The sequence below is a fragment of the Asterias amurensis genome, chromosome 17 (assembly GCF_032118995.1).
Source record: "Asterias amurensis chromosome 17, ASM3211899v1".
Lineage (NCBI taxonomy): Eukaryota > Metazoa > Echinodermata > Asteroidea > Forcipulatida > Asteriidae > Asterias > Asterias amurensis.
Window position 1 is genome coordinate 16,424,250 of NC_092664.1, and position 25,434 is coordinate 16,449,683.

A 25,434-nucleotide genomic window follows, 5' to 3' on the forward strand; every position below is an offset into this window, starting at 1 on the left:
CTTAAAGAACAAAACTAACAGTTTCAAAATAATGGCTTCGGCTCCGACTGCCTGTTTTTTGAAAATGTATTTTCCATGGCCTGATTTCATAGAGCTGCTTATAGGCAGAAAATATTGCTTATCAACTTCTGCTTAGTAGAAATAAGAAGGATACCAGCCACAAATTGTAATTGTGACATGGTGGTTTGGCTGGTAACCATATTCTGGTAAGCATAATTTGTATGCGCTTAGCTACATTTTGTGTATGTGCAGCATTTTGCAATTGGGCCTTTGCAAGTTAGGTTTGAATTGCTTCTGATTAACCGCCTAAATTTGAATTCCTATTAGACAATTGAGTTGCTGCACCACATGATTCAGAGCAAGCTTTTGCAAAGTTACAAAAGAGATGACGAACACCCAAACACATTTTTGAATGTAAAATGGTACCAAGAGGTTGTTATACAAAAGCTTGCCTGAACCAGTTGACATAGCAACTGTCTCTGAGGAATTCAAATTTAAGCGTTAACTTGTGACTAAAGCAAGTCATTGTACAAGACGTTATTCAAATCTAACTAAAACACGGCTTATTTGTGATAGAAGCCTAAGCAGAGCTGAGGCTGAAGCTATGGTTCTGAAAAAAGGCCAGAGGAAACAACAGAGGCTGACAGGATAAAATAGTCCGAGTCCTCTTTTGGTATTGTGGGATGTGGTATTCTTCCTTGCTGTTGCACAAAGGGTATAAAGTGTCAGAGCAGGAATACTTGTGTTTCTAAATTGTGCACCTTGTAATGAACAACTGGCTGCTCATTCATTACCATTGAAATAACTTTCCAAGTCTTTACAGCCAACATCAATTCTGAGGTTTGTGTAGATGGTTCCCGTTTGCTAAAGATTATTTTACAGGAGTTTGAATAATGAAAAACAGGTAAAATCTACCCCCACCCACTTAAAAAGACCAATCCCAGTACTTTACTTATTTCCACTAAGCAAATGAGTTACTTGTACAGCAATTAGCTGTGTAAATTCTAAAAAAGAAAAACTGCCTTGTTCAGGTGCATATTTTCTAAGCTGTTCGATACATATCAAATGAATATTATTTTTGCTGTTACCAATACACACCGATGTGTGTTAGCACTGTATACTCAGTACTTTCCCGAGCTCTGTTAAACAAATTACAGACAAACAACTCTGGTGGGATTCGAACCCACGACCTTTGCAATTCTAGAGCAGCGTCTCACCACCTATAGACCACTGAAATTGCCCAGTAGCTAGAGGCAGTTTGAATCCTATATTATAAGAGCGGGTACCGCAACGATTTAAAAGATGGAAGTGCAAATTTCCATCTATTAAAGCCATTTGACCCTTTCGGTACAGAAAAAAACAAAACAAGTTCACAGATTTACAAATAATTTACAGGGTTTACAGAAGGTAATGGTGAAAGACTTCTCTTGAAATATTAGTCCATGAAATGCTTTACTTTTTGAGAAAACGGTAAAACAATATAAATTCTCGTTAGCGAGAATTACGGATTTATTTTAAACACATGTCATGACACGGCGAAACGCGCAGAAACAAGAGTTAGGTTTTCCCGTTATTTTCTCCCGACTCCGATGACCGATTGAGCCTAAATTTTCACAGGTTTGTTGTTTTATATATAAGTTGTGATACACGAAGTGTGGGACTTGGACAATACTGTTTACCGAAAGTGTATAATGGCTTTAAAGGTAAAAAAGGTTCGGTGGTGATGGTGAAAAATAACGTGGTTTAGTGATAGTCTGAGGTCTGCTCATGACGAGTAACAACACCCAAAGTAACTCTACAAAAAGATGCAATTAAGAAGGTGGGCGTGGTCTTTCCTTGAACCAAACATGCCAGATAAGTCAAACCAACCTGCTTGTCATCCTAGATTACGCAACATCAACAAAATAAATAAAAAAAGAGCTACATCAGTTTTATGAAGTATAATATTTTCCGCAGGCATTTAAAGTTTTTGTTCATAAGGGTATGGTCTAGTAATATTCAACAGGTACAAGACTATTTGCCCCTTTAGCCTCTGTTTAACTGTAACGGTTCAAATGTAAGGCAGTAGTTGAATTGCCGGCTTCAGATACAGATACGGCTATATATTGCTATTGCTAAGGCTGCTTATACTGCTTCAATGCTTATTGGCACAGAAATTCAGCCGTAGCAATAGTCACCAATCAGGCACAGCCTACGACTCAAACAACCCACATAAAAATTCTATCACCCATACTTAACTGTGGCCATTACTGTGGTTTTGGGAAGGGAATCTGACTAGTTGGTTGCTCTTTCCCTGTGGCAGCAGGCTTACCCAATAACGTGCGCATGCTCAAAACCACGTAAACAATGGAAATTTACTTTGTAAAGTCTGCTGTCACCTAGCGTTCCAAAGTCTCACATTCGGACACACCCTAACTTGAATCTTAACAAAAATGAAAAGTATGACACACACAAACACCAATTATCACAACACAGAGAAGGGCCTAGTTCATAGCTCTGGGGCCAATTTCATAGAGCCGCTTAAGCAAAACATTTGCTTCAGCACGAAAATAGCTCGTTAATTTTACACACGTTACTGGCCAAAATTTCATGCCATATACATTGCTTGTGACTGGTATTTAGTTGTTGTTTACTTAGCATAACAATTGAGTGAAGTCTTGGCCGATAATCTGATTTTACTAAGCAAGGATTTTGTTGCTTAAGCAAAATTTTCTGCTTAAGCAGCTCTATGAAATTGGGCCCTGCTGACCACCAAATTATGCTTACGATCATCATTCTCTGCATGATTGCAGTGCAAGCCCAGAAATTCTGTGCTAACCTTGTAAGTAAAGAATGCTTAGTAATGTGACTACGCACCTGAACAAGCAAAAATTCCCTGCTAACCCGAGAAAGTGTGGATTCTCTGCTTACAGTAAGCAGAGCCATGAAATTGGGCCCAGGGGCCAATTTCATAGAGCTTCTTAAGCAAAAAATGTGCTTAAGCACTAAAATAGCTCGCTTATTTTACACAAAATTTCATGCCATATACATTGCTTGTGACTGGTATTTAGTTGTTGTTTACTTAGCATAACAATTGAGTGGAGTCTTGGTCGGTAATCTGATTTTACTAAGCAAGGATTTTTTTGCTTAAGCAAAATTTTCTGCTTAAGCAGCTCTATGAAATTGGGCCCTGGTAAGGTAAAGAATGGGAACAGATACCAATAAAGACTCAAAACATAAATTCAACAAATCTAAAATAAAAAGATAATTTTGACAGACCTTGCTTGTAAGCTTTTTATTCTGGCTAGCATGTCGGCATGGCCTGATGAATACTGTTCAATCACATCTTTGACGTCGTACGGTCTGAATGCCTCCTTGAATTTCCGTCTGGCTACAAAGTACTTGATTTTACGGACGGCACGGATGGCATTCTTGTGGGCTTCGGTCAGTTTGGTCAGTCCAACTGGTTCTTCAGACACCAAAAAGTGAGCGATAGATGCAAAGAAAAAGATGTGGGGATATTATAAGGATACATATATAGGCATAAGACTGTATCACAACCGGGACTTAATCTAAGACACTCTTCCTCTTTCAAAGAAGTACCCCCCCCCCTTTAAAATCCTCTGAAGAAATCCTAAGATTCCCAGACCACAATGAAGAGACACTAGAAGAGGGGTGCAGTACCATGCAACATATCAAACCAAATGGGAGCAAACAGATGTTGGACCATTATAGGAGTGTCAGAACACACATTCTATTTGTTGCATCACTGTGGAGACATCTTCTGTTCTTTCCTTTGTCCCTGTAGTTCAAAACCAATTGACTTTGTACATAGAATTCCTTGTGGACACCCCAGTCTTTAGAATTCCCTTAATGAAGACCTTCTGTTTTCCCTTTTCTGTTTTGTTCTCGCCTTGCATCTGGAACTCTCTACCACTTATATAACCTTAGATCTTGTCTTTGTACCACAAAGTTCCAATCTCTTCTCAAAACTTATCTTATGTCACATGTTTTCAAGGACTAATTTTGTTGTCTGTTTTCTTCTATTTTGTTTTTGGTTTTACTGCGCCTTGAACACCCAGAAGGGTGGATATGTGTGCATAATAAAAGTCATTATTGATTAAAATGTATCATTAATATTCATTCACAGGTGTGCAGACATTTGTGACTTTTATTTTGTGTGATTTGAATGTCTTTTAAAATTATAAATTCATAATGCAATTCGGTCGTTGGACTACAATTTTTTTAAATGTTTTTAAATAAACCATAAACCAAATAAACCAACCATATTCCATGATTTTCCCCCATGATTTATAGTAGTCACCCACCTTGGGAATGCTGTGTGTGGTATCGATGTGATCCTCTGGATCGCAGGGAATCATTCTCCCCATACTGTCCGCTGGATATGTCTAACTTCTTCTCGTCTTCGTCATAGATTCCGTTCACGCCCTTTTTGACCCGGTCGCTGTTCCGATGCAGCATGGGGCTGTTAGTACTCCTCTTGATTGACAGTCGAGATATAAGGTTGTTTGTGCGAAAACTACTGTAAGACCAAAGAAAGTAAACAACAACAACAATAACATAAACAAACTATCGTTTGATTAATTTGCTAATAACACAATAGGAAGACTTAATGTGGAAGTCGATTAAAGTGGTTTTGGTTTACTCCAACAAGTAACAAGAAAAAAAATTATTACAAGAAAAAAATAAAATCAAAAAATTGTTGGTATGATTTGCTAATTACACAATAGAAAGACTTTATTTGGTAGCAGATTAAAGTGGTGTTGTTATGCAAAGACGAATTGTTGCATTTCAGTCAAAAAGTCAAATTCAATGTCTTTTTGATTGAATATCATTAAAGACATTGGATACTATTGGTAATTGTGAAAGACCAGCATTCTCACTTGGTGTATCTCAACATATGCATAAAATAACAAACCTGGGAAAATTTTATTTTGAGCTCAATTGGTCGCCGAAGTTGTTACTTCAGAGGGAGCCGTTTCTCACAATGTTTTATACCATCAACAGCTCCCCCATACTTGTTACCTAATAAGGTTTTATGCTAATAACTATTATGAGTAATTACCAATAGTGTTCACTGCATTTAATAATCAGAGTTGAACTAAATATTTCCCGTATAAAAATGACATCAGATCAAATGACATTAGATGTTGACAAAATTCACACTCAAAGTTGAAATTTTCACTAGTCCAAATTTCATGTGAAAAAGAGATGCTTGTCAACACTGCAGTTTTAGGTTGTTGACGAATTCACACCAGACAGTAATCAAACACAGTGAAATTTTATAATAGTCTTAGCATGAGTCTTAGTCCCAACCCCCCACATTTCATAAGGACTTTATCAATTGGAAAATGAGTAGAAACGAACTGAATTTGACCTTGGAGCCTCCTCTTGACCGAGCCTTCTCTTTAAAGACAAGAATACAACACAAGTGTATTTAATCCAACCACAGACTAGTCTTCTCACTTGGTGTATCTCAAAATATGCACAAAAAACAAACCTGTGGAAATTTGAGCTCATAATTGATCGTCAAAGTTGCGAGAGAATAATGGAAGAAAAAAAAAACCTTATCACACACAACGTTGTGTGCTAAAATTCTCGCTAAGGTTGTGTGCTTTCAGATGCTTGATTTCAAGACCTCAAAGTCTAATTCTGAGGTATTTAAATCAATTTAAAATATTTTAGTGAGAAATTGCTTCTTTCTCGAAAACTACGTTACTTCAGAGGGAGCCGTTTCTCACAATGTTTCATACTATCAACAGCTCCCCATTACTCGTTACCAAGTAAGGTTTTACGATACTAATTATTTTGAGCAATTACCAGTAGTGTCCATGCATTTCATTGGGTTTTTTTGTCAACAAGAGTATGGAATAAACGTTTTTAATGAATTGAATTGAATTGAATTTAATCCAACCATTATTATATTACGTTTCAAGGTTCCTTTATTTTCCACAGTATCAAAAAATAAAAGACATTATCACTAAAGAGCGATCAGTTTAAAGAATACAATACAGTAAAGATATATCGAGATGAAAATAAACATGACACTGCATGCAGAGGATCCATTTTAGAAGCAGAGCTTGTAGGCTATGGTACCTTTAATGAGACATGCATTTGCATTGAGACACAGAACAATTCGGTGAACCAAAAGGTTGCAAATAAAACTGCTATGCTATGCTATTCACATGAGCAAAGTGAACCAAACATGCACAATGGCACTTCCATCAACTCACACCAAATGATGTAGGAAATAATGCAATCAAATAAAACAACTACAGAAATGATGCATCTAAATGTTGAGCATACATTGGAACATTTCTCTATAATGGTAATTCTGTACAAAAGTTAGCCCTAAAGGTCTTTTAAAGTTACCAAAACATAATCTGCTCAAGAAAGCTAATAAACACTGTGTGAGGTTAAGTGATATCAACGTTGCATCGTACAACCTAAAATCCGCATCACATAAAATTAACAAAAATACAGAAAGCCAAAATTAATGCATTTTTCACCAAATCAAACATACTTTATTTATGGATGTTAATAAAATGTACACATTTGTTTTAAAAAGCCAACAGAGGGCGCTATTTCAATGCTTGCTATATACATTAATAGTTAGATCCCGTAGAAGTCACTACTGTACATAATGCAAAAGGACTCTACTACTGAATACAATATATTTTTGCTGTGTTTTCTTGCTGTTTCATATGCATGTGCATATTTTTTCTTTAAATTAAATGTTTGTTTTTTTGAATGTTAGTAAACTGAATTTTTTAAATGTATGGCAACTACTAAATAAATAATGAAATTAATACTATTTTTAATTGGGAACAACTGTGCATAACTATTGCACACTCAACAATTTCCAATAAAATATTTAAAATTTTGTAAAGCTGTAACTCTTCCCAAAAGCGTTTGTAACCATTTGTTATAAAATGCATATGGGTAGAAAGATGTTGTAAAAGTATAATACATTGATCCACACAAGTATCACTCTAAATTGTGGGGTCTTCTTTTTACCTCGTCGACTCACACGGTTGGCCATTTATGGGAGTCAAATTTTTGAGTGATACTTGTGTGGATCATTATATTCTACTTTTAAAACATCTTTCTAACCATATGCATTTCATAACAAACAGTTACAAACCCTTTTTATAGACCAACTCGTCCGATCCAAGGCAACGTGTTCCTTTAAATTGAACTTTTCCTAGTGATGGTTTACAACAGACACAACACAAAACATAAAACTTACAAACATCAACCACAAACACAAGCAAGCTACAGAAACACATTCAAATGAAAACCAAAAACAAATAAACCAAAGTATCATTTATATCCAGATGCACAAAACGTTATAACTTTCAAGTATTTTGAAAAATGCAACAGGAATAAACAAATCATTGTTAATTTGGGGAGAAGCAGTTCTCAAAACAAAAATAGTAACACTACATTTTTTTTTAACTGTTTAGTGGAGAAACATGAAGATGAGTAAAAAGAATGAAGGGAAAAATCGTTAAACTTTGACATTGACAAAAAAGCGTTTTGCCTTTTTTTTCTTCTTCTAGAAAACCAAATCAAAATGAAACTGTATATTTTTGTTGGCTTAATGCATTTTTTATTTTATTTTTTTCGGGAGTGACGTAACATAAAGCAGCAGCTTTCAAATACAGCTATCAGGATTTTTTTTTTAAAGCAAGAAATCAAAACCAGACAGGCAGATTTTGATACTATCCTTTGAGTATACTTTATCAATGGATGCTTTTACATATTACAAATCGATGGTGGTCATCACTCTAAGCTTGTGGTGCCAACAATGGTGGGAAGATTGTGCAAGGAAAGGGGGCGCTTATATTTTTTTTACAACGCAGTGAGGGGTTTTGCACTGTGAACTGCCAATTCCTGGCTTGAGTAGAAGACTACGTTGCAATGCTTCAAATAATCCTCCAATTGGGAGGTGTGCATAACGGCGATATAATAATTATAGGCCAACCCAGAACAGACTGGACAACGCCTTAAAACCAACGTGATGAATCAGGGTTTTCTTTCCCTTTTTGAAATAATCCTCCAAGGGGGAACAGGAACATGTGCATCACAGTGTACTAATGACGTACTAGTCTCATCTCAAGACAAGAATTGGTAGTCTTAAAGTAGAAAACCCCTCACTGCGGTGTAACATGCAAAGGGGGCGGGGCATGGGTGTGAAATGATATGAATATCTTTCGCTGGATGGTATAAAAGAGAACCTCCACGAACCTTGCACATGTTTTCACATCCCTTTTTAAGGCTACTATAAAATCCATCAATTGAAATTTTCATGAACAGGACAACGAGCCTATTTATCTTTTCCAAGTGCTTTGCAAATGAAATTAGACTTCAACTTAATTTAAGAGCATGCTTGTAATCTCTTTGGAACTGAAAAGACACTGAACAAAATTAGTAAATTAGCGGGTACAACCATGTGTAAATCTCTTTTGTGGGAGTGTTGGCTCCGAAAAGAACCATTTTATTTATAGTTTCTTCCTATGTATCCACACCATGAAGAGCTTAAAAATACTTTCTTTGGAAATGATTGCACACATGCTAATAAATACATTTACTTTTTAACACCTATCTATATTAAGTAACTAACAGCTATCTTTCTGGGTTTCTAATGACACTTACAAACTACAGGCTTATTGTGTACCTAATGACACCCATTTAGGTAACTACAAGCTTCCTCTCTCCTTGGTACCTAATGACACCCATTTAGGTTAAATATAAGGTACCATTCTGGGTACCTAATGACGCCCCTTTGGGTAACTACCATTCTGGGTACCTATTGACACCCATCTACATTGTAGGTAACAACAAGCTATTTTCCTGGGTACCTAAAGACACCCTTTTGGGTAACTACAAGCTACCTTTCTGGGTAACTAATGGCACCCTTTTGGGTAACTACAAGCTACCTTTCTGGGTAACTAATGGCACCCTTTTGGGTAACTACCAGCTACCTTTCTGGGTAACTAATGGCACCCTTTGGGTAACTACAAGCTACCTTTCTGGGTAACTAATGGCACCATTTTGGGTAACTACAAGCTACCTTTCTGGGTAACTAATGGCACCCTTTTGGGTAACTACAAGCTACCTTTCTGGGTAACTAATGGCACCCTTTTGGGTAACTACAAGCTACCTTTCTGGGTAACTAATGGCACCCTTTTGGGTAACTACAAGCTACCTTTCTGGGTAACTAATGGCACCCTTTTGGGTAACTACAAGCTACCTTTCTGGGTAACTAATGGCACCCTTTTGGGTAACTACCAGCTACCTTTCTGGGTAACTAATGGCACCCTTTGGGTAACTACAAGCTACCTTTCTGGGTAACTAATGGCACCATTTTGGGTAACTACAAGCTACCTTTCTGGGTAACTAATGGCACCCTTTTGGGTAACTACAAGCTACCTTTCTGGGTAACTAATGGCACCCTTTTGGGTAACTACAAGCTACCTTTCTGGGTAACTAATGGCACCCTCTTGGGTAACTAAAAGCTACTATTCTTTGGTACCAATGACGCCCCTTAGGGTAACTACAAGCTACTTTTCTGGAAAACTAATGACACTTATTTCAGTTTTGGAAAAAATCAAGCTTTTAGGTATGTTCCTTTAAACTTGACCTTTGCTTTGGGTCAAACAATGGAGTCATGGGATGAGGTAGGTGACAGAAGGTAGGTTTGGAAGAGACAAGGGAGGGGAATGACTTTGAGAAGACTGGGTTGATGACATCAATGGATGGGGTAGGAGAAATCTTACCTGTGTCTGTTGCCTCTGGTTTGCACACTAGTAAATAAAATGGATTGCATGTACAATTACCATCAACATTGGATAGATCTCTTAATTAATTTGTATCCACTGATGATTTTAGCAAGAACCAATTAAAAATAGGTTTGAGTGAATTAAATTTATAAATTTCCGAACCATAAATAAATAAATACGAATATCTAATAATCACTTACCTTAAAGACACACACTTTTGTCAAATGTATCCCTTATTTTTTGTGTGTCTACAACATTAAACTTTTAAAAATATATTGAGGATACAAAAATTAAATGTACAGCAACAGGAAATAGCGCCCTCTTTTGACAAAGATATGTAAATTCTACAAAACAAAAAGGTTATCAAGAAATGTGTACCATGGCCGAAGTTCATGATTATCCACTTCAAAACATACTTCGCAGAGAACTTACAAGTAGCATCGATGAACTATGCTGCACCAGAGGTTTTTAATTGTATAACCTGATGTACAATCTACCGGTATATGACTCAGGCATTTAATTAGGAGCTTTTCACAAATCATGTTACACTGTTGTTGGTTTTATTTTATTTCCTGTAATGGAACCAACGATGCCTCACAAGTGAACTTATTCACTGTAGCTCGCAAGCCTGAGGAAGTCTGTAAGCAAGGGTGCTTGCTATGTGAATCAGAAACACCAGCGAACATCTTCATGGTAACTTTTCTGGGTTCTTTTATGTGTACTACCAATCCCTATGGCTTAATGTACTATCTGAAGGCCAAAGCAATTATGGTCAAGTATCTTGCTCAAGGATCAGGTGCCTTACACCAGGATTTGAACCCTAACTCTGTTTTGAAAACACCAAAGCTTGAGCTTGGTGCTCTTAATCGTTAAGCAACAGCTAACTGTTCATTAGACCATTTAAACGTCTCTCAGGACAGACTTGTTCATTTAATAGGCCTTTTGGTTCATAAAGCTTTTAGTTCATTAGGTCTTTAGCTCATTAAGCTTTTAGTTCATTAGGTTTTTAGTTCATTAAAAAGACCTTAGTTCATCAGGTATTTAGTTCATTATGCCCTTAGTTAATTAGGCCTTTGATTCATTGTGGCCTTAGTTTAATAGGCCTTAGGTGATTTTGTCCTTAAATTGCTTTCACGTTACTGAGTTACCGAGATAATTTATCTCAAAATCACAGATTGTTTTCATGGAAACATGGAACTCAACGTATTATACCAAGAACAAACTCAGCATCTCTGACCAGCATAAATAGACTGACATTAACAACAAATTGATGATGTTGTTATCCTTCAATAAACTGTACGGTCGTCTAGTAAATCACAGTTTCTTGATTTTTGCAATTCATAATCATAGACGTTACCCAATGGTTGTATGAGAGAAATTGCCTGTTGCCAACAGTTATATCTAACTGTGGGAGTTTGCCAAGTTCCCTTGAAGTGAAGATCATCTAAACAAACAGATAAGAGTACTTACTTATTAGTGGTGGGACTCTGTACTGGCTTTAAGTGTGGTTTCCACGTTGCCATGGAACATGAGTTGGGATCTGCTGCATAACATCGCCACAGGCACTGCATAAAAAGGGTTGTACAACCATTGAGAATGTACCATAGTGTTCAGCAAAAAAGGTTGGAAGTGTTATAAGACTTAACGCCACCATTTATCAGAGGCAGTGACTTACGTACAGAGGCTTGCTAGCTGGTAGAGCACAATGCACTTCCTTCACAAATTTTTCAAAGCAATTAGGGTTAAGAGCCTTGCTCATCAAGGGCGCAGGTGTCAACAGGATTCGAACCAACACTCTGCTGCTCTCAACATCAAGCTTGTGTCTGGTAATAATACAAAGTTCTTATAAAGCACACATATCCTAGACATTAGATCAAGGCGCTAAATAAATAAAGAATAACAAATTAACAAATTAATGAGCTCTGAACAGTTCAGTCTTCAACAGTTTTTAGAATTTATAAGGCTTTTTGGGTTAAAGAAAGGTTTGCTTGTTTGTACCTGTATAAGCATGGCAGCTGGATGCCGCCTCCTGGCAAAGTGTTTCTGCCTCTGTTGCTGCTGGACTTGGAGAGCAAAACCTGAACCTAGAATACCCTGCAAACAGAAACATTTGGAAAATAAGAAACACAAAATTATAGGAATATCAGAGCCAAATTTCATAAAGCTGCTTAACAGCTTTGTGCTTATACTGTACCAGTTTCAATTCAAAAGGCTGCAAACCGTAAACTCATGAACCTTCCAGTGCATACTGTATGAAAAGGAATGACGTAACAATGCAACTATCCATGTTGAACAGAAAGTTTTTTGTGTGCAAAGTACATGCATTGTAAGAATTGTTTTAAATGATGGAAAATCAATCCCAATAAGTTACTTAAAAGGTCAAATTAAACTTCAAGTTTAATTTCAAGTCTTAATTAAAAACAAAACAAAAACTTACCGCTGGAAGTGCGAAAAATGACACGCCAAAAACGGCTAAAATTGCAGCAGACAGTTTCCCTGCCCAACTCTCTGGTGTCTTATCACCATAGCCTACTGTTGTTAAGGTTACCTAGGAAATAAACAAAAAGAAGTTCAGTCAAACAAATTTGCGTAGACACACAAACACACGCAGCTCTGTGTTGAAGTCACTGTGTGGACATTCTTTTGTTCTGAACACTTCAGGAAAATCTTATTCTTCAACAAGTCCACATAGTGTTTCAAGTCACTACATTATGTGGAGCTCTTTTGTTATCAGTTCCACCCTACCTATACTGTTAAATCACTAACCATCTTATAGTTGACATTAAAGGGTCTGCTTTTTCTAAAGAATTACTCTTCAACATACACAAACATTATTAAGAAACACAATGCTTTAGGTCTACCATTACAAGGTATAGTTTATCGTAGACTATGATGGAAATGAATGTATTTGTAAATAACAAAAAACAATCATGAATATACCTTTAAATTCATTGGACATTATTACAACCACAAACATTTTTTGGGGAAAAACACAACAACAAACTCCAAACTCAAAAAACAACATTCCTTTAAAAAAAGTATCTAAACTTGTTTTCTCCAGTAAACAGGTCCATTAAAAGCTGTTAATTTTTAAGAACAGTCATTTAGAAGATTCCAACCAAGAAAGTACACTTAAAAATAGGTCAACAAAGACATTTGGGAAGAAGAAAACATCCCAAGCGAATGTCTGCCGTAAAGCCTGGAGGTCATATCGGTAAACAGACTGAAAATGGAATGGCTTACGAATAACTTCGTTTGAGGGAGCGCTAAAAAAAAAAAAACGGGGGCAAAATATGTAATTGGGCCGTTGGAGATATATCAGTTTCTATCGCCTGGATCAGAGGAGTGGAGTCCATTCTGCACGCGTCAGTTGGCAAGCGTGTTTACGCAACTCCACTAAAGAAAAGCTGTTTGTTAAATTTAACATCGCCCATTCAAACTGGTCCTTCACACTTGAAAAATATTGAGGGTTTTCTTCTTCTTTCTTTCTTGTTTCGATTGAAGGGGGGGGGGTTCTCCGTGGGGATCTGGGGGATTACTGACTGGGATTGGAGTGGGAGGGAATGGGACTCGGGCTGCGATATAGTTTTTAACACCCTTAAAGTAAATTATTTAACATGCATGAAACCATGACCTTGTAGTGTGTTCACTCTGGACTGTAAGAGACTATGCGAGAGAGTGCTGAAGATGTTGTAGAGCATCTTAGCTGACCTACAAAGCAAACCTACAAGTGTTGATATCTTGTGGGTTAAAGGGTTTTGATACCTTTGTAGATCAATTTTTTTGCTATGACATGAATCCTTACTTGATGTATGTAAATTACCTGTTGAAATTTTCAGCTTCAATCGTCACGTTTTTGAGAAAAAAAAGTGAAAATCACAGAGCAATTTTTCAGGAGAGTCGCGTAAGTCCGCTGTACATGCTAAAATTAATTTCATGACATTGTTTTACTAATTTATCAAAAAATATAGCGCCTCAGGAAGAATATTTGAAGGGAAGCTTTCTACCATCATTATCTTTAAACCGTGCAAGTTTAATGTAAATCGTAAACATTTGTGTTTTATGTGGTAAATCCTTTTAAACTCTTCATTGTTTCTGTCTGGGAAATTCTGGCAGACCAGAGAAAGTAATTTTAAATCTCCACAACAGTATTAAAGACATTGGACACTATTGGTAATTGTCAAAGACCAGTCTTCTCACTTGGTGTATCTCAACATAATATTAGTGTATCTCAACATAATATGCACAAAATAACAAACCTGTAAATTTAACTCAATTGGTCGTTGAAGTTGCGAGATAATAATGGAAGAAAAAACATCATCGTCACACAAAGTTGTGTGGTTTCAGATGCTTGATTTCAGGGCCTCAAAATCTAATTCTGAGGTCTCAAAATCAAATTCAAATTTTTTAGTGGAAAACTACTTCGTTCTCGAAAACTACGCTACTTCAGAGGGAGCCGTTTCTCACAATGTTTTATACTATCAACAGCTTGTTACCCAGTAAGTTTTTATGCTAACAACTATTTTGAGTAATTACCAATAGTGTCCAGTGCCTTTAAAACAATTTGCAAAATAAACTATTGTATAACAATGGGTCAAGGGAGTGTACTTGGCTTGATTTTATTTTTTTCTGGGAATTTTATTGGTTCGAATAGCCCAGCGCTTTTGGACCCAGTCATTGATGTAAAAGGGACTTTATTACTAACAATTAGTATTTTTTATTACCACAAATAATCTTCCAAGCAATGTCTTGTGTCCCTTCAATTAATCATAAAATGTGACTCGTCTTTTTGGATATAGATTGATCATAAAAAAGTGTTGTCTTTGCTTCAAATTAATTTCATGTTTTCACCGACTTCAAAATACATCAAGAGTATCCAATTCCATCAGCAGCAACTGTGATTCCTTTTATTGCACTGATTTCAGACACGCACTTTTTTGAGGACAATGCCACAAAACTCTCCGCCACCAAAATACCTATGACTAATCACTCTGTCATATACAAAGAAGCCACAGGCTGTGAATCTTGCGAGTTGCGTTGCCATGGTGACTGTTGCTAGGATAACCCGATGGAGGCAACGGACGTGGACAGAGAGCGAATGGTAAGCCTTTTAGGCTAGAAAAACAACTCCTGAATTATTGAAACGTCAGAAAGCTTCAGTTTTTTATGATTAGCGAAACTGTCATACAACAGACCGAGGCAACAGTTGGCATGGTGACGTGCCTCAGTAAGATTTGAGACCCGGGGCCCTTATTTTATTACATGCTTCTTAGCAATATTGGTCTGGACTCTTTAGGCTAGACATTTTTATAATTGTTGACAAACTACATGTAAATGTAACAACTTTAAAATCTTGTGCCACACAGCGACATGAGCTGCATATTATACAGAATGCTTTTATCTTAGTTAGAGTGTAAAGGCCCGGTCCCACTGCAGCGATAATAAGAACGATAACGATCACGACGCAAAGAGAACGCATTCTATTGGTTGAATTGCTCCACGCAGAATACGCACACGCTCATTCAACTAATGGAATGCATTATATTTGCATGACCATTAAAACGTACTTGGGAAGAAGCACAGCGGCTCTTGATAATTTAACATTTTGATAAACAAACCCCTTCCAAGGAATGTGGATTTAGAGAGAGAGGTTCAAAAACATTTTAATTTCAGCAGAATCGTTTTCTCACATTGTGTATTTTTCTATTTCAGATTTGTCTTCCTGTGTTGACTTAAAATCTCCAGATAATCAATTGGTTCCTAAAGTAATTAGTATACTATGCCTTCAAGGGAGTTTTGTCGTTTTCTTTTGAATATTATCGTTTAGTGCCATGAGCATCAATGCGTGACCGGAATTGTGGCTATATAAGAAGCCACTAGCTTGCAAGAGGATGATTTAAACTGTGTGGGAGACAAGTCAATAAATTAGAACCGTGTTGTGTACACAACTTGCAGATGATGTTAAAAAACGCAGTGGCAGTACTGAAGCACATCAAAACAGACAAGAAATTGTATTTTTACACACAAAATATTGTTTCCCTATTTAAAAAGAAACAACAACGGAAACTGAACGGGGTCAATTTAGCATAAGAGAAATTTTGGAGAAAAAAGAAACCACTTAATAACCAAAGAGCCTCACAAAGCATGATTCTGCCCAAAAGGGCAGAGGTAATTAGTATATCGGCAAGACATTTCTTCTCTCCGAGAGATTCCTTTACTGGGTCTCTGAAGATAACAAGCCCCCACACCCCCCCCCCAAACTTCCGCAAACTGCACCATCGATTCCATTTGGAGCTCTATGCAATTACTCACCAAATGAAACGTCTCTAAATTTCTTCAGGAGGAAAAAAAAAGAAACAAACTCTCTGCATCCTTGCTGTATTTGTATTTGTTCTCAATTGAGAATAGTTGTCCCCCTTGGTCGTAAACATTTAATTCAATTTCTTGTTCTTTCCTTAATGTTTGAAACCAGGGCAAACGGAAGACGGTTCAAGTTAATTTTCATAAGTGCAAATCTGACAACAGCGTTGTTCCCTTCGGGGATTGTGTGAACTGTTGCTATTTATATGGAAGTTGGCAGTGAAGATCAAGATTTTGATTATTGAGCAGTGTGTGGGGTACAGAGGCGACAAAAAGAATACATAAATAGAATCATCTAAGGCAGAACATCCCAAGAAACAAACTTGTTTTGTATTTGTACCAAGCCTCTTGCATGTGATTCTTACAAAGAATTGTTTTATAATTGTATATTTTGATATTTTGGTGCAACATTCATCTTACATCTATCTATCTGGTCTCAGCCATTGTTTTATTTTTGTCCTTGTCCTGCCAAAGTCATTGTCTGTCATAGGGAAAAGCATCAAAGCATTCACTTTTTTCCCTACATGTTGGCTATGGCTGTGTAATGCTGTAAGATCTAAGGGTATTTGTTGCGTTGTTTATTATGTAACATTAATTATTCACACTTACATAATAATATACTTGTAAATAACCTGTACTTGTCTTTGTAACTGTCGGACAGCCATCATGAAATATTATTGAATTGAATTGAGACACAAATCGAAACAATGAGATAAGAAGATGATGAAACAAGTACTGTGTCAACTTTTCTATGGTCAAAGATACTTTTCTTACCCTGCTCCATTTCTTTGGAATAGTCTTCCTGTGCATATTCACCAAGCTAGTTCATTACACTGTTTTTAAGTCTCTTTGAAAAAACTAATACTTGAAGCTGCTTATTTGTAGTCTGCTTACTTGTATAGTATCTTTCACTCATTTTATATTTTATTGTTAACTTTATGCGCTTATAGAGGCTTTTGCATTAGGTGCTTTACAAATGTCTTCATTATTATTATCATTATTATTATAATGTAAACATTGGTGCAACATTTCCAATATGGCAGACTCAAACGCAATATTGCAAGTTTAATACCTTAAAGTTTAATAACTTAAAGGCCAATAACTGCAATAATGCATTCACGCTTCAAAGTGCTTCAGGGCATAATATTATAGAGCTGTTTAAATTAAGTACAAATTTACTCACGGTAAGAAAACTCCAAACCCAAGTACTATGCAATTTACATTACTAGAGACTGGTGCAACACTGGCCTTCGCTTGGCTAATAAGCTATATTACTAAAACAGGAAGCTAGATATTTCAAATTGACAAAGAACATCGGAGTTGCAAGAAAATAATGAAAGGAAACCATAAGTGCTTTCAGATGCCTGACTAAGATTAAAATGTGTTACCTCTTTCTAAAAAATACACTACTTCAATGGGTGCATTGCTTATAACAAAAGTATAACCTGCCTATAGCATAATACTTTTCGGTAAAAGGGATGGATATATATATATGTTTGGTAATTACTCCAAACATTGTTCACATGTAAACTTACAAAGTAAGAAGCACTGCAGATGTTTATAAGGTCAAGCATTTCAAGAAGCAATACATAACACACAAAAGAGATACATACAATATGAGAAGGCGTTACTGACAAAATCACAAACAGTGACAGTAACATTTCAAGAAGCAATACATAACACACAAAAGAGATACATACAATATGAGAAGGCGTTACTGACAAAATCACAAACAGTGACAGTAACATTTCAAGAAGCAATTACATAACACACATGTGAGATATAAGATATGAGAAAGCTAAACTGACAAAATCACACTTGATGACAGTGACATGGTGAATGTGGGTGGGGGGGGGGGGGGAGAGAACATTGACTTACCACTCCATACCAAAGAGCATCAGGTAGCGTCTCATAATCTTTGGGGTTAATATCATGCTCCATTGTATATACCAGGAATGAGATTGATATCAATGCTAAGAAACCTATGTACCACGTCGTCAGAAGCTCCTACAGACATGAAAACAAAGATTCATACAAACAAATCCGGTTAATAAATAGAAAATAAATGGGCTGATCAAAGAAAAAGAGACTAGAGCGGGAATTGAACCTGCAACCTCCGGCTTAATGTGCCTGTGTGGCAAGACATTCTGTCCCATCATATAGCGAACTGTGTACAAACTACTTCTAATAGCGCCCTCTTTTGATTCATCCTCTCCAGCCCAGGTCAACTTCCCCAGACCTGCCAACCTTGTAATTTTTTTTTTTAGTACCATGTTAGCGCAGCAGCATTTTCCATATGGCCGACAGAATTCCTTGGGACACCGGTGCTGATCTATAAGAGATTCCAACATTCGCATCTTGCAATCAGGTAGATTTTGTACAGCAATCAGGGAGACATTTAGAACTACATTCAACATAATAGAGACAATGTTTCTACAATCAGGGAGATTTCTAAGTTTGTTTTCCAGAACATGGACAAATATTTTTCCCAAGGAACTTTCTGCAGAATCAGGGAGAGTTGGTGGCTCTCCTCTACCAACTGAGCTAGCTAGCAGATCTCCCTAATGCACTTCTATAGTGGGCAAGTTCATTTAGCTTACCCAGGTCAACCCGGATGTGCTCAGATGAGCCTCAGATGAGATTCTGCTGAATCACTAAATAATTGTGCCTTAAAGGAAGTTTGTCATCATGAGGTCATGCACCCAGGACAGACCCAAGATGAACTTGCTGCACAACAAGCAGGTTACTTGAATCTGAGCGCTATGTGAAATTGAGCCCAGATCCTTTTCCACATGGATGCAAACTCCTTCTTGAATCCCTTTTACTTTTCTTTGATTTTTTTTATATTATTTTTTTATGCATGTCGCCAGACACACAAGGCCTGAAGGCCACTTCAAGGTGTGGGCTACAATTATTTTATTCCAGAGGCCCGGTGCCACCTACTCCTAGGGCTGAAACAGGGTTACCCCCTTTGGATGTAGGCTTGGGTATCATCGCCTGGCCGGTAGAGCAGAAAGCACTACCTCTAATTGATTGTCTACTTACAACGTTGTGTCCCCCCCCAACCTATTGGCCTATATTGGCCTATTTCATATTGCAACTGCACGACACGATCAATCTCTTCAATAGATCCCTTGCACTAGCCGCCATCTTTAATGCATGCGTGAAAGGCTACCATTGGCTGAGAGTCGTGCGCAGAGAAGACACATGTGCACTTTTTCTTTTTTTTCACATCAAAGATGTGCAATCCATCTATTAAACCCAAAGCAACGTATTATTTCAAAATTTACCTGTCTATGTGCCCAGACGACTGAACCAAGTAGTTTCCACGTGCTGCCCCGTCTGTCCACTCGTACCATTCGCAGAATTTGAAGGAAGCGTAGTCCCCGGAATGCTGGTTCCATGAATTTTGCATTTCGCGTGCCGACAGCAAAGATCAGCACCGATGCTAAAACAACCACAATATCTACCAAGAAATGAGATAAATTTCAACCCTTATAATCATTATGAGCATCTTTACCCTGAAAATCCATTCTCACCGTGAAATAATTCAGTTTACAGCAATTTTAGGACAACCCAACGCCATGAAAAGACCCATAAATATTCTTCAGATTTTTGAACAACAAAAACACCATGAAAATGCAGTGAACTTATCTAGAAATAAAACACAAGGCTATTTGGCTAATGGCCAGACAATCCTATAATGTGTGCCCAAGCTCAAGATGAAAACCAGAGAGGGACGGATGCATTTTGCTGGCCACTGCTCCAGGAGAAAGGACCGGCAATAGGCCTGGGCAACTAGTGAAATTTACTACTCGACTAGTTGCACCTCAAATAGTTGCAACTTTTAAAATGTTTTATTCCCAAGATGCAGTTACAATCGAGGGGTTATGATTGAGCAATGCATTCTGGGAAAGAAAGAAAAATGGCGCGACGAAATCATACACCACTGGGATGGGTTCAAGACCTACACTTTCCTACATGCCCTCTTTTGACTGAATTTCCTAAGGCAAATGTTTAAACACTCCTCACCATGTTAGTATTGCATATACATGGCCATTGATCTCCTCTCTACCAGTCGAAATGGATAAACTGTCCCAGATATTATTTGAATGTCAATTAAAACTAGCCTAAAATGCTTTTTATACAGACTCCACACCTTTTTTTCTGAAATGCAAGTTCTTTTCTAGAGGTTAGCCAATGCTATAATTTAATATTATACATTTAATTCAATAAGCAGTTCATAACACATTTCGTTAAATTATTAGTTTAGATACTCTTTAATTGAAGGTCTGGTTTCCTTCCAGCAAGTATAAATGTGGACAATTACAGGCACTTAGGATAAGAGATAAAAATGCTATATCTACCGATCTCAACCACCGCACTTCATTGGGGGAAATGAGGTAGATACTTAGGGAAAAATATTTCTTTAGTGAAAGCATCGTCTAAAAAAAAAAAAAGAGAAGGAAAAAAACCACAAAAAAAACGGAGAGCCAAAAACGAAGCAGCCTGGGATAAGAGATATAAAATCCATATCTACCTATCTCGACCACCGCATTTCATTGGGGGAAATGAGGTAGATAGATAGGGAAAGGTATTTCTTAAGGGAAAGAGTCGACTAAAAAAAAACAAAGAGAGAAGAACAAAATCGAAAAGCAGAAAGCTAAAAACGAAACAGCTTGGGATAAGAGATAAAAATGTCATCTACCTATCTTGACCACCGCATTTCATTGGGGGAAATGAGCTAGATACTCAGGGAAAGCTATTTCTTAAGGAATAGAAGAAAACAAAATAGAAAGAGAGAAAAAAAAACAAAGTGGAAAAGCGGAGAGCTAAAAACGAAGCAGCCTGGGATAAGGAGGTTATATGGTTCAGTGTACCTGAGTGGATCACTCCATGGCACTGAACCCTCGGGGAGACTAGCAACTCAATCACGCATGCTAGAGATGCAATCGGCCATCGGGAAAAAACAAGACGACTTTAACTTCGTTAGACGAGAAAGAGATAGGCGAAGGAGGAGAACGAGAGAGAGAGAGACGGGAAGAAGAAATCGCTGGGTGACAGTATACTCTGTGATGGCATCGTGGCCTGAGGGGGTGGAACTAAATCTCCAGCATATAAACCTGAGATGTCATTTACCTAATCGATGTCATACCTAATATGTTAGCAGTGAAGCCCTGTGTTTACGTAAGGGGTTGAAGAACACCTGTATCAAGGAAAAATGAGTAGCAACTTGCTAAAGAAATGCAAGTTGCTTGTCAGTTTTTCTTGGACGGAGTAACTGAGAATTCCTAGGAGAATCGATGGGATTTGTGAAGTAGGGGGATCCATGATTGGACACATCTAGAATTTCATCCCCTAAATGTAGGAGAAGAGGGAAGATTGGGGTAAACCCAATGAAACTTATTACGCACCATGGACGTACTGCCTCCATTCACACACGAGAGTATAGCCCAAACCTGAAAAGTCTTTGTGTACAAATTCTGAGGTGTGTTGAAATGATGGCTTTTCCACCTTTTGATAACCCCTACAGTTATAGATTGCAGGGAGCTTTTGGGAAAACTGTCTAATGCACTAGATAAGTAGAATAAAGAGTAGGATTTCTTTTTACATTTGAAAAATGACAGCTTATTTTCACACTGTAAATGTAGTCTTGGTGCAAGATATTCTTGTTGAGTTTGTCAACCTCTATACCCAACATAACACACGCAGCAGCTATTCCGCCGATGGAGGTAATTTCTGTAAGCTGCGATCCCGCAAGCAAGAGTGTGGTGTGGTGGGATGATCTGGAAATTTTCCAACAGCGCGAGAAGTGGAGCGGGGGATCGCGATAGTTGAGTTATCTTGAATAACAACGTCTTGTGACCTTGCCACCAAAATAGAAAGTTCCAAACAACGAAACTTGAGGAATGAGACGCAGATCTTCAGACGTCTAAGGCAGACTGTTTGGTTAGACTAATGGGTTTGGGGCAGCGGTTGAGACACAAAGGTCTTTTACTGGGGAGACAGGTGGAAGAGGGGACAATGTGCGCATGAAAACATTTCTGATTGAGCATCAGCTGGTGATGTTTTGCTCTGATGGAGACGCAGTAAAGGGACACATTAAAGAGATGCAATAACATGTTACTTAAAAGCACTGGGGACGATTTCACAAAGAGTTACGACTATTCCTACGAGATAATACAAACTTAAAAAGGCTAGTTCTCAGTTAGGACAAGCAACTCGTTAAGACTAGTCTTAACTCTTGGTGAATACCACCCTTGGACACCTTTGGTACTGTCAAAGACCAGTATAGATCACTTGGTGTATCCAAAGTCATCGAAGTTGCACAAGAATAATGAAATAAAAAAACACCCTTGATGCACACTTTTTTGTGCTAAAATATTTGAGTCAGAAATTACCTCTTACTCAAAAACTCTGTTACTTCAGAGGGAGCTTTCGTTACCAAGTTTTTGTGCCAACAACAATTATTGCCGAGTAATTACCAATAGTGTCCACAGTGTCTTAACAGATATCATAAATTGTTGTGTGCCTGGATTGTGCATTCAAAGCTTCTAAGTAACAGAAGGTTGTAATTAAGCCACAAAATGGTTCCCTAACAAAATAATATGGCAATAGAGTTACTTTAGTAAATACCACAGACAAAATTGGTTGGTACCCATGGTCTGCCACCTCGCTAAACTTTGAAAAATAATTTGACATCCTGTGACCAGATCTTGAGAGATTTTTGCTCTTTTCTCAGCTGAAACTCTCACAAACTATCTTCTATTGTATCGCTCTTTATAATCTTGTCTATAAATCAGCATAAAGCTGATGAAAAAAAGTGTCGTGGCCGAGCGGTTAAGAGCACCGAATTCAAACTCTGGTGTTTCTGATCAGCAGAGTGTGGGTTCGATTTCCCAGTCGTGACACTTGTGTCCTTAAGCAAGACACTTAACCATTGCTTCGTCCTACGGATGGGACGTAAAGCCGTTTGTCCCATGTGTTGTGTAACGCATATAAAAGAACCAAGTACACTTATTGAAAAGAGAAGGGATTGGCCACAGTGTTCCTGGCTGTGGCTGCTTTATGTGCCGTAGCAACTTGTACACCCTTGTAAGGTGCTACATAATTGGGTCTCAGAGTTTATCACTGCAATATCTTTCTGGAAGTTTAAATATTTTCAGCGCCTTGAGTACCTTGTTTGGTAGATACATGCGCTATATAAGACTTCGATATTATTAAAAACAATCTATGACCCCTACCTTTAAGCGATTCTCCTCATAAAATCTTAATTATTATTGCATTCAACTGTCACACAGCTATTGACAGTGGCCCAGCCGTAGACAAATGCCAAAGCTATCATGCTAAATTGGCTCAGAGAGACGAGACTTGGTAAATGGACTTGACAGACCTAACAATAATGGCTTGGTTTGCCGTCCCTTTGCGTGCTGGGGCAATAATGGTGTTATTTTTAAGGGGGGCGAGTTAGGACACCTTGCCAGTATTATCGTCTGCAATTATTTAGAAAAACTAGATCATGCGATGAATACTGAATCAAAGCGTTTATAAAATTCAGTGAATTTGATTGTTTTAAAGACGTGGTACAGTTTTCAAAACAAAGAGTACCAATACACAAAATAGTTAGAAAAAATAAATAAAAACAAAATTGTATAAATAAATACATAAACAAAACGATAGTCTAATTGGCTTCACAGCCAGAATAAATGATATTTGAAGATAATTAGGCCTGCAGCCAATTTCACGAAACGCTAGGATTAATCCTTTCTCGAGTTAGGACGAGTAACTCGTCCTAACTTAGGATCAATCTTACGGTCTGCATGCTACAGTGCAGAGTTGGGACTCATCCTGAGTCCTAAGATTAATCCTAAGTTAGGAAGAGTTTGGTGAAATCGACGGCTGAGCAACTAGTGAAATTTACTACTCGAGTAGTAGCGCCTCAAATAGTCGCGACTTTGACACTAGTTGCGACTAATTTTAATTCCCAAGATGCATTGCGGCATATAATATTTGAAAGGATTGAAGGATTGTGTCACTGATGTCTGATTCTATTTCGTAAGTAAATTATGTTGTCATGAATAGTCGTGAGCGACACAATTGGTTCACCAAGCAGTAGTCGCGACTGATTAATGGAGTAGTTGAAAAAAGGGACTCAAGACTCGACTAAGCAATCAAAAGTCACAACTAGGACATTATAGTCACCCAGAGGCTTACAGATAATGTTCAACAGAGTATGGGTTTGAGTCCCAGTCGCTACACTTGTGTCCTTGAGCAAGACACCTCACCATTGCTTCGTCCATGGGATGTAAAGCCGTTGGTCCCGTGTGTTGTGTAAAGCACATAAAAAAACCCAGTGTACTTTATATCGCAAAGAGAAGGAGTTCACCTCGGTGTTCCTTGTTTGATAGGCTGCATATTGCACCATCACAGCATCTTGCAACCATTACCTGGTGCTTTAAAGGAATAGATCTCATACTTCAAATCGTAGACATACATGAACCTTGCAGGATAAATACTGTGCGTTTTGATACGCCCCTTTTTAGGGGTGGGATAAAGCGCTTTATAAGAATCTTGTATTATTACTCACCTAATATGCAGAGTGGTCTCCTTATAAAGCGAAGTCTACCATAATGACCCTGGTATCTACTTCTGCAGCCTGCTGACCATATTCTTAACGCACATTCTACGGAGAGGATGATTACTATTACTATTTCCTGGAGAAGAAGAAACAAAAATAAACACAAAGATATTGAGCATTTAAAAACATAATGATATAATTTTCTCAAGTTCTCAAAAGAACATAATCTACCCAGCAAGATAGATACACACATGGTGTTACCGCAAACCAAATGAACATTGATACCTCACAATGAAATGCCTCTAATCCCAGATAGAATACATAAAGCAATCAAAGTATCAACGAACGTGACAAAGTAAGAGAACAAAATCTGTTGGGAATTTATCTTTGTCGAAGTCAACAAAGACCTACAGGTTTAATCTGTGAGAGATTCAGGTGAATGACACATATAAACCCCATCTTCTTCTTTTTTTATAGCTGACACAATTCTAGGCATTGAAGACACTGTTGCCAAGGTTACTGGCAGCTTTTAAATGAAGCACAATTTAACCATTTTCTATACGAGAGAAAAAAACTTGAAAAACCAATAAAGATTTTCCAACCATCTAATGAAGCAAAAAGAAAATCAATTTTCGGACACAAGATTGCGGGTAAATAGGTCACTTATCTCCCTAGGATGCCTGCCAAATGAAAAATGTAAACTGAGAGGAT

General features: G+C 37.6%; 1 protein-coding gene across 3 annotated transcripts in view; it reads right to left on the reverse strand.

The window, feature by feature from the left end:
* LOC139949701 (potassium voltage-gated channel subfamily KQT member 1-like) overlaps positions 1-25,434 on the reverse strand; it is a 138,073-nt gene that overhangs the window by 12,020 nt on the left and 100,619 nt on the right. The window contains exons 4-12 of one of the 3 annotated variants that reach the window (XM_071948186.1): positions 24,733-24,859; positions 19,436-19,611; positions 18,024-18,152; positions 12,223-12,333; positions 11,784-11,879; positions 11,256-11,350; positions 9,783-9,809; positions 4,308-4,522; positions 3,259-3,442 (exon numbers count right to left, since the gene is read on the reverse strand). In XM_071948186.1, the coding sequence (XP_071804287.1) occupies positions 3,259-3,442; positions 4,308-4,522; positions 9,783-9,809; positions 11,256-11,350; positions 11,784-11,879; positions 12,223-12,333; positions 18,024-18,152; positions 19,436-19,611; positions 24,733-24,859 (1,160 nt within the window). Of the gene's footprint in view, positions 1-3,258; positions 3,449-4,307; positions 4,523-9,782; positions 9,810-11,255; positions 11,351-11,783; positions 11,880-12,222; positions 12,334-18,023; positions 18,153-19,435; positions 19,612-24,732; positions 24,860-25,434 lie in introns of all 3 variants that reach the window. The other 2 variants (XM_071948185.1, XM_071948187.1) reach the window with 2 other exon arrangements.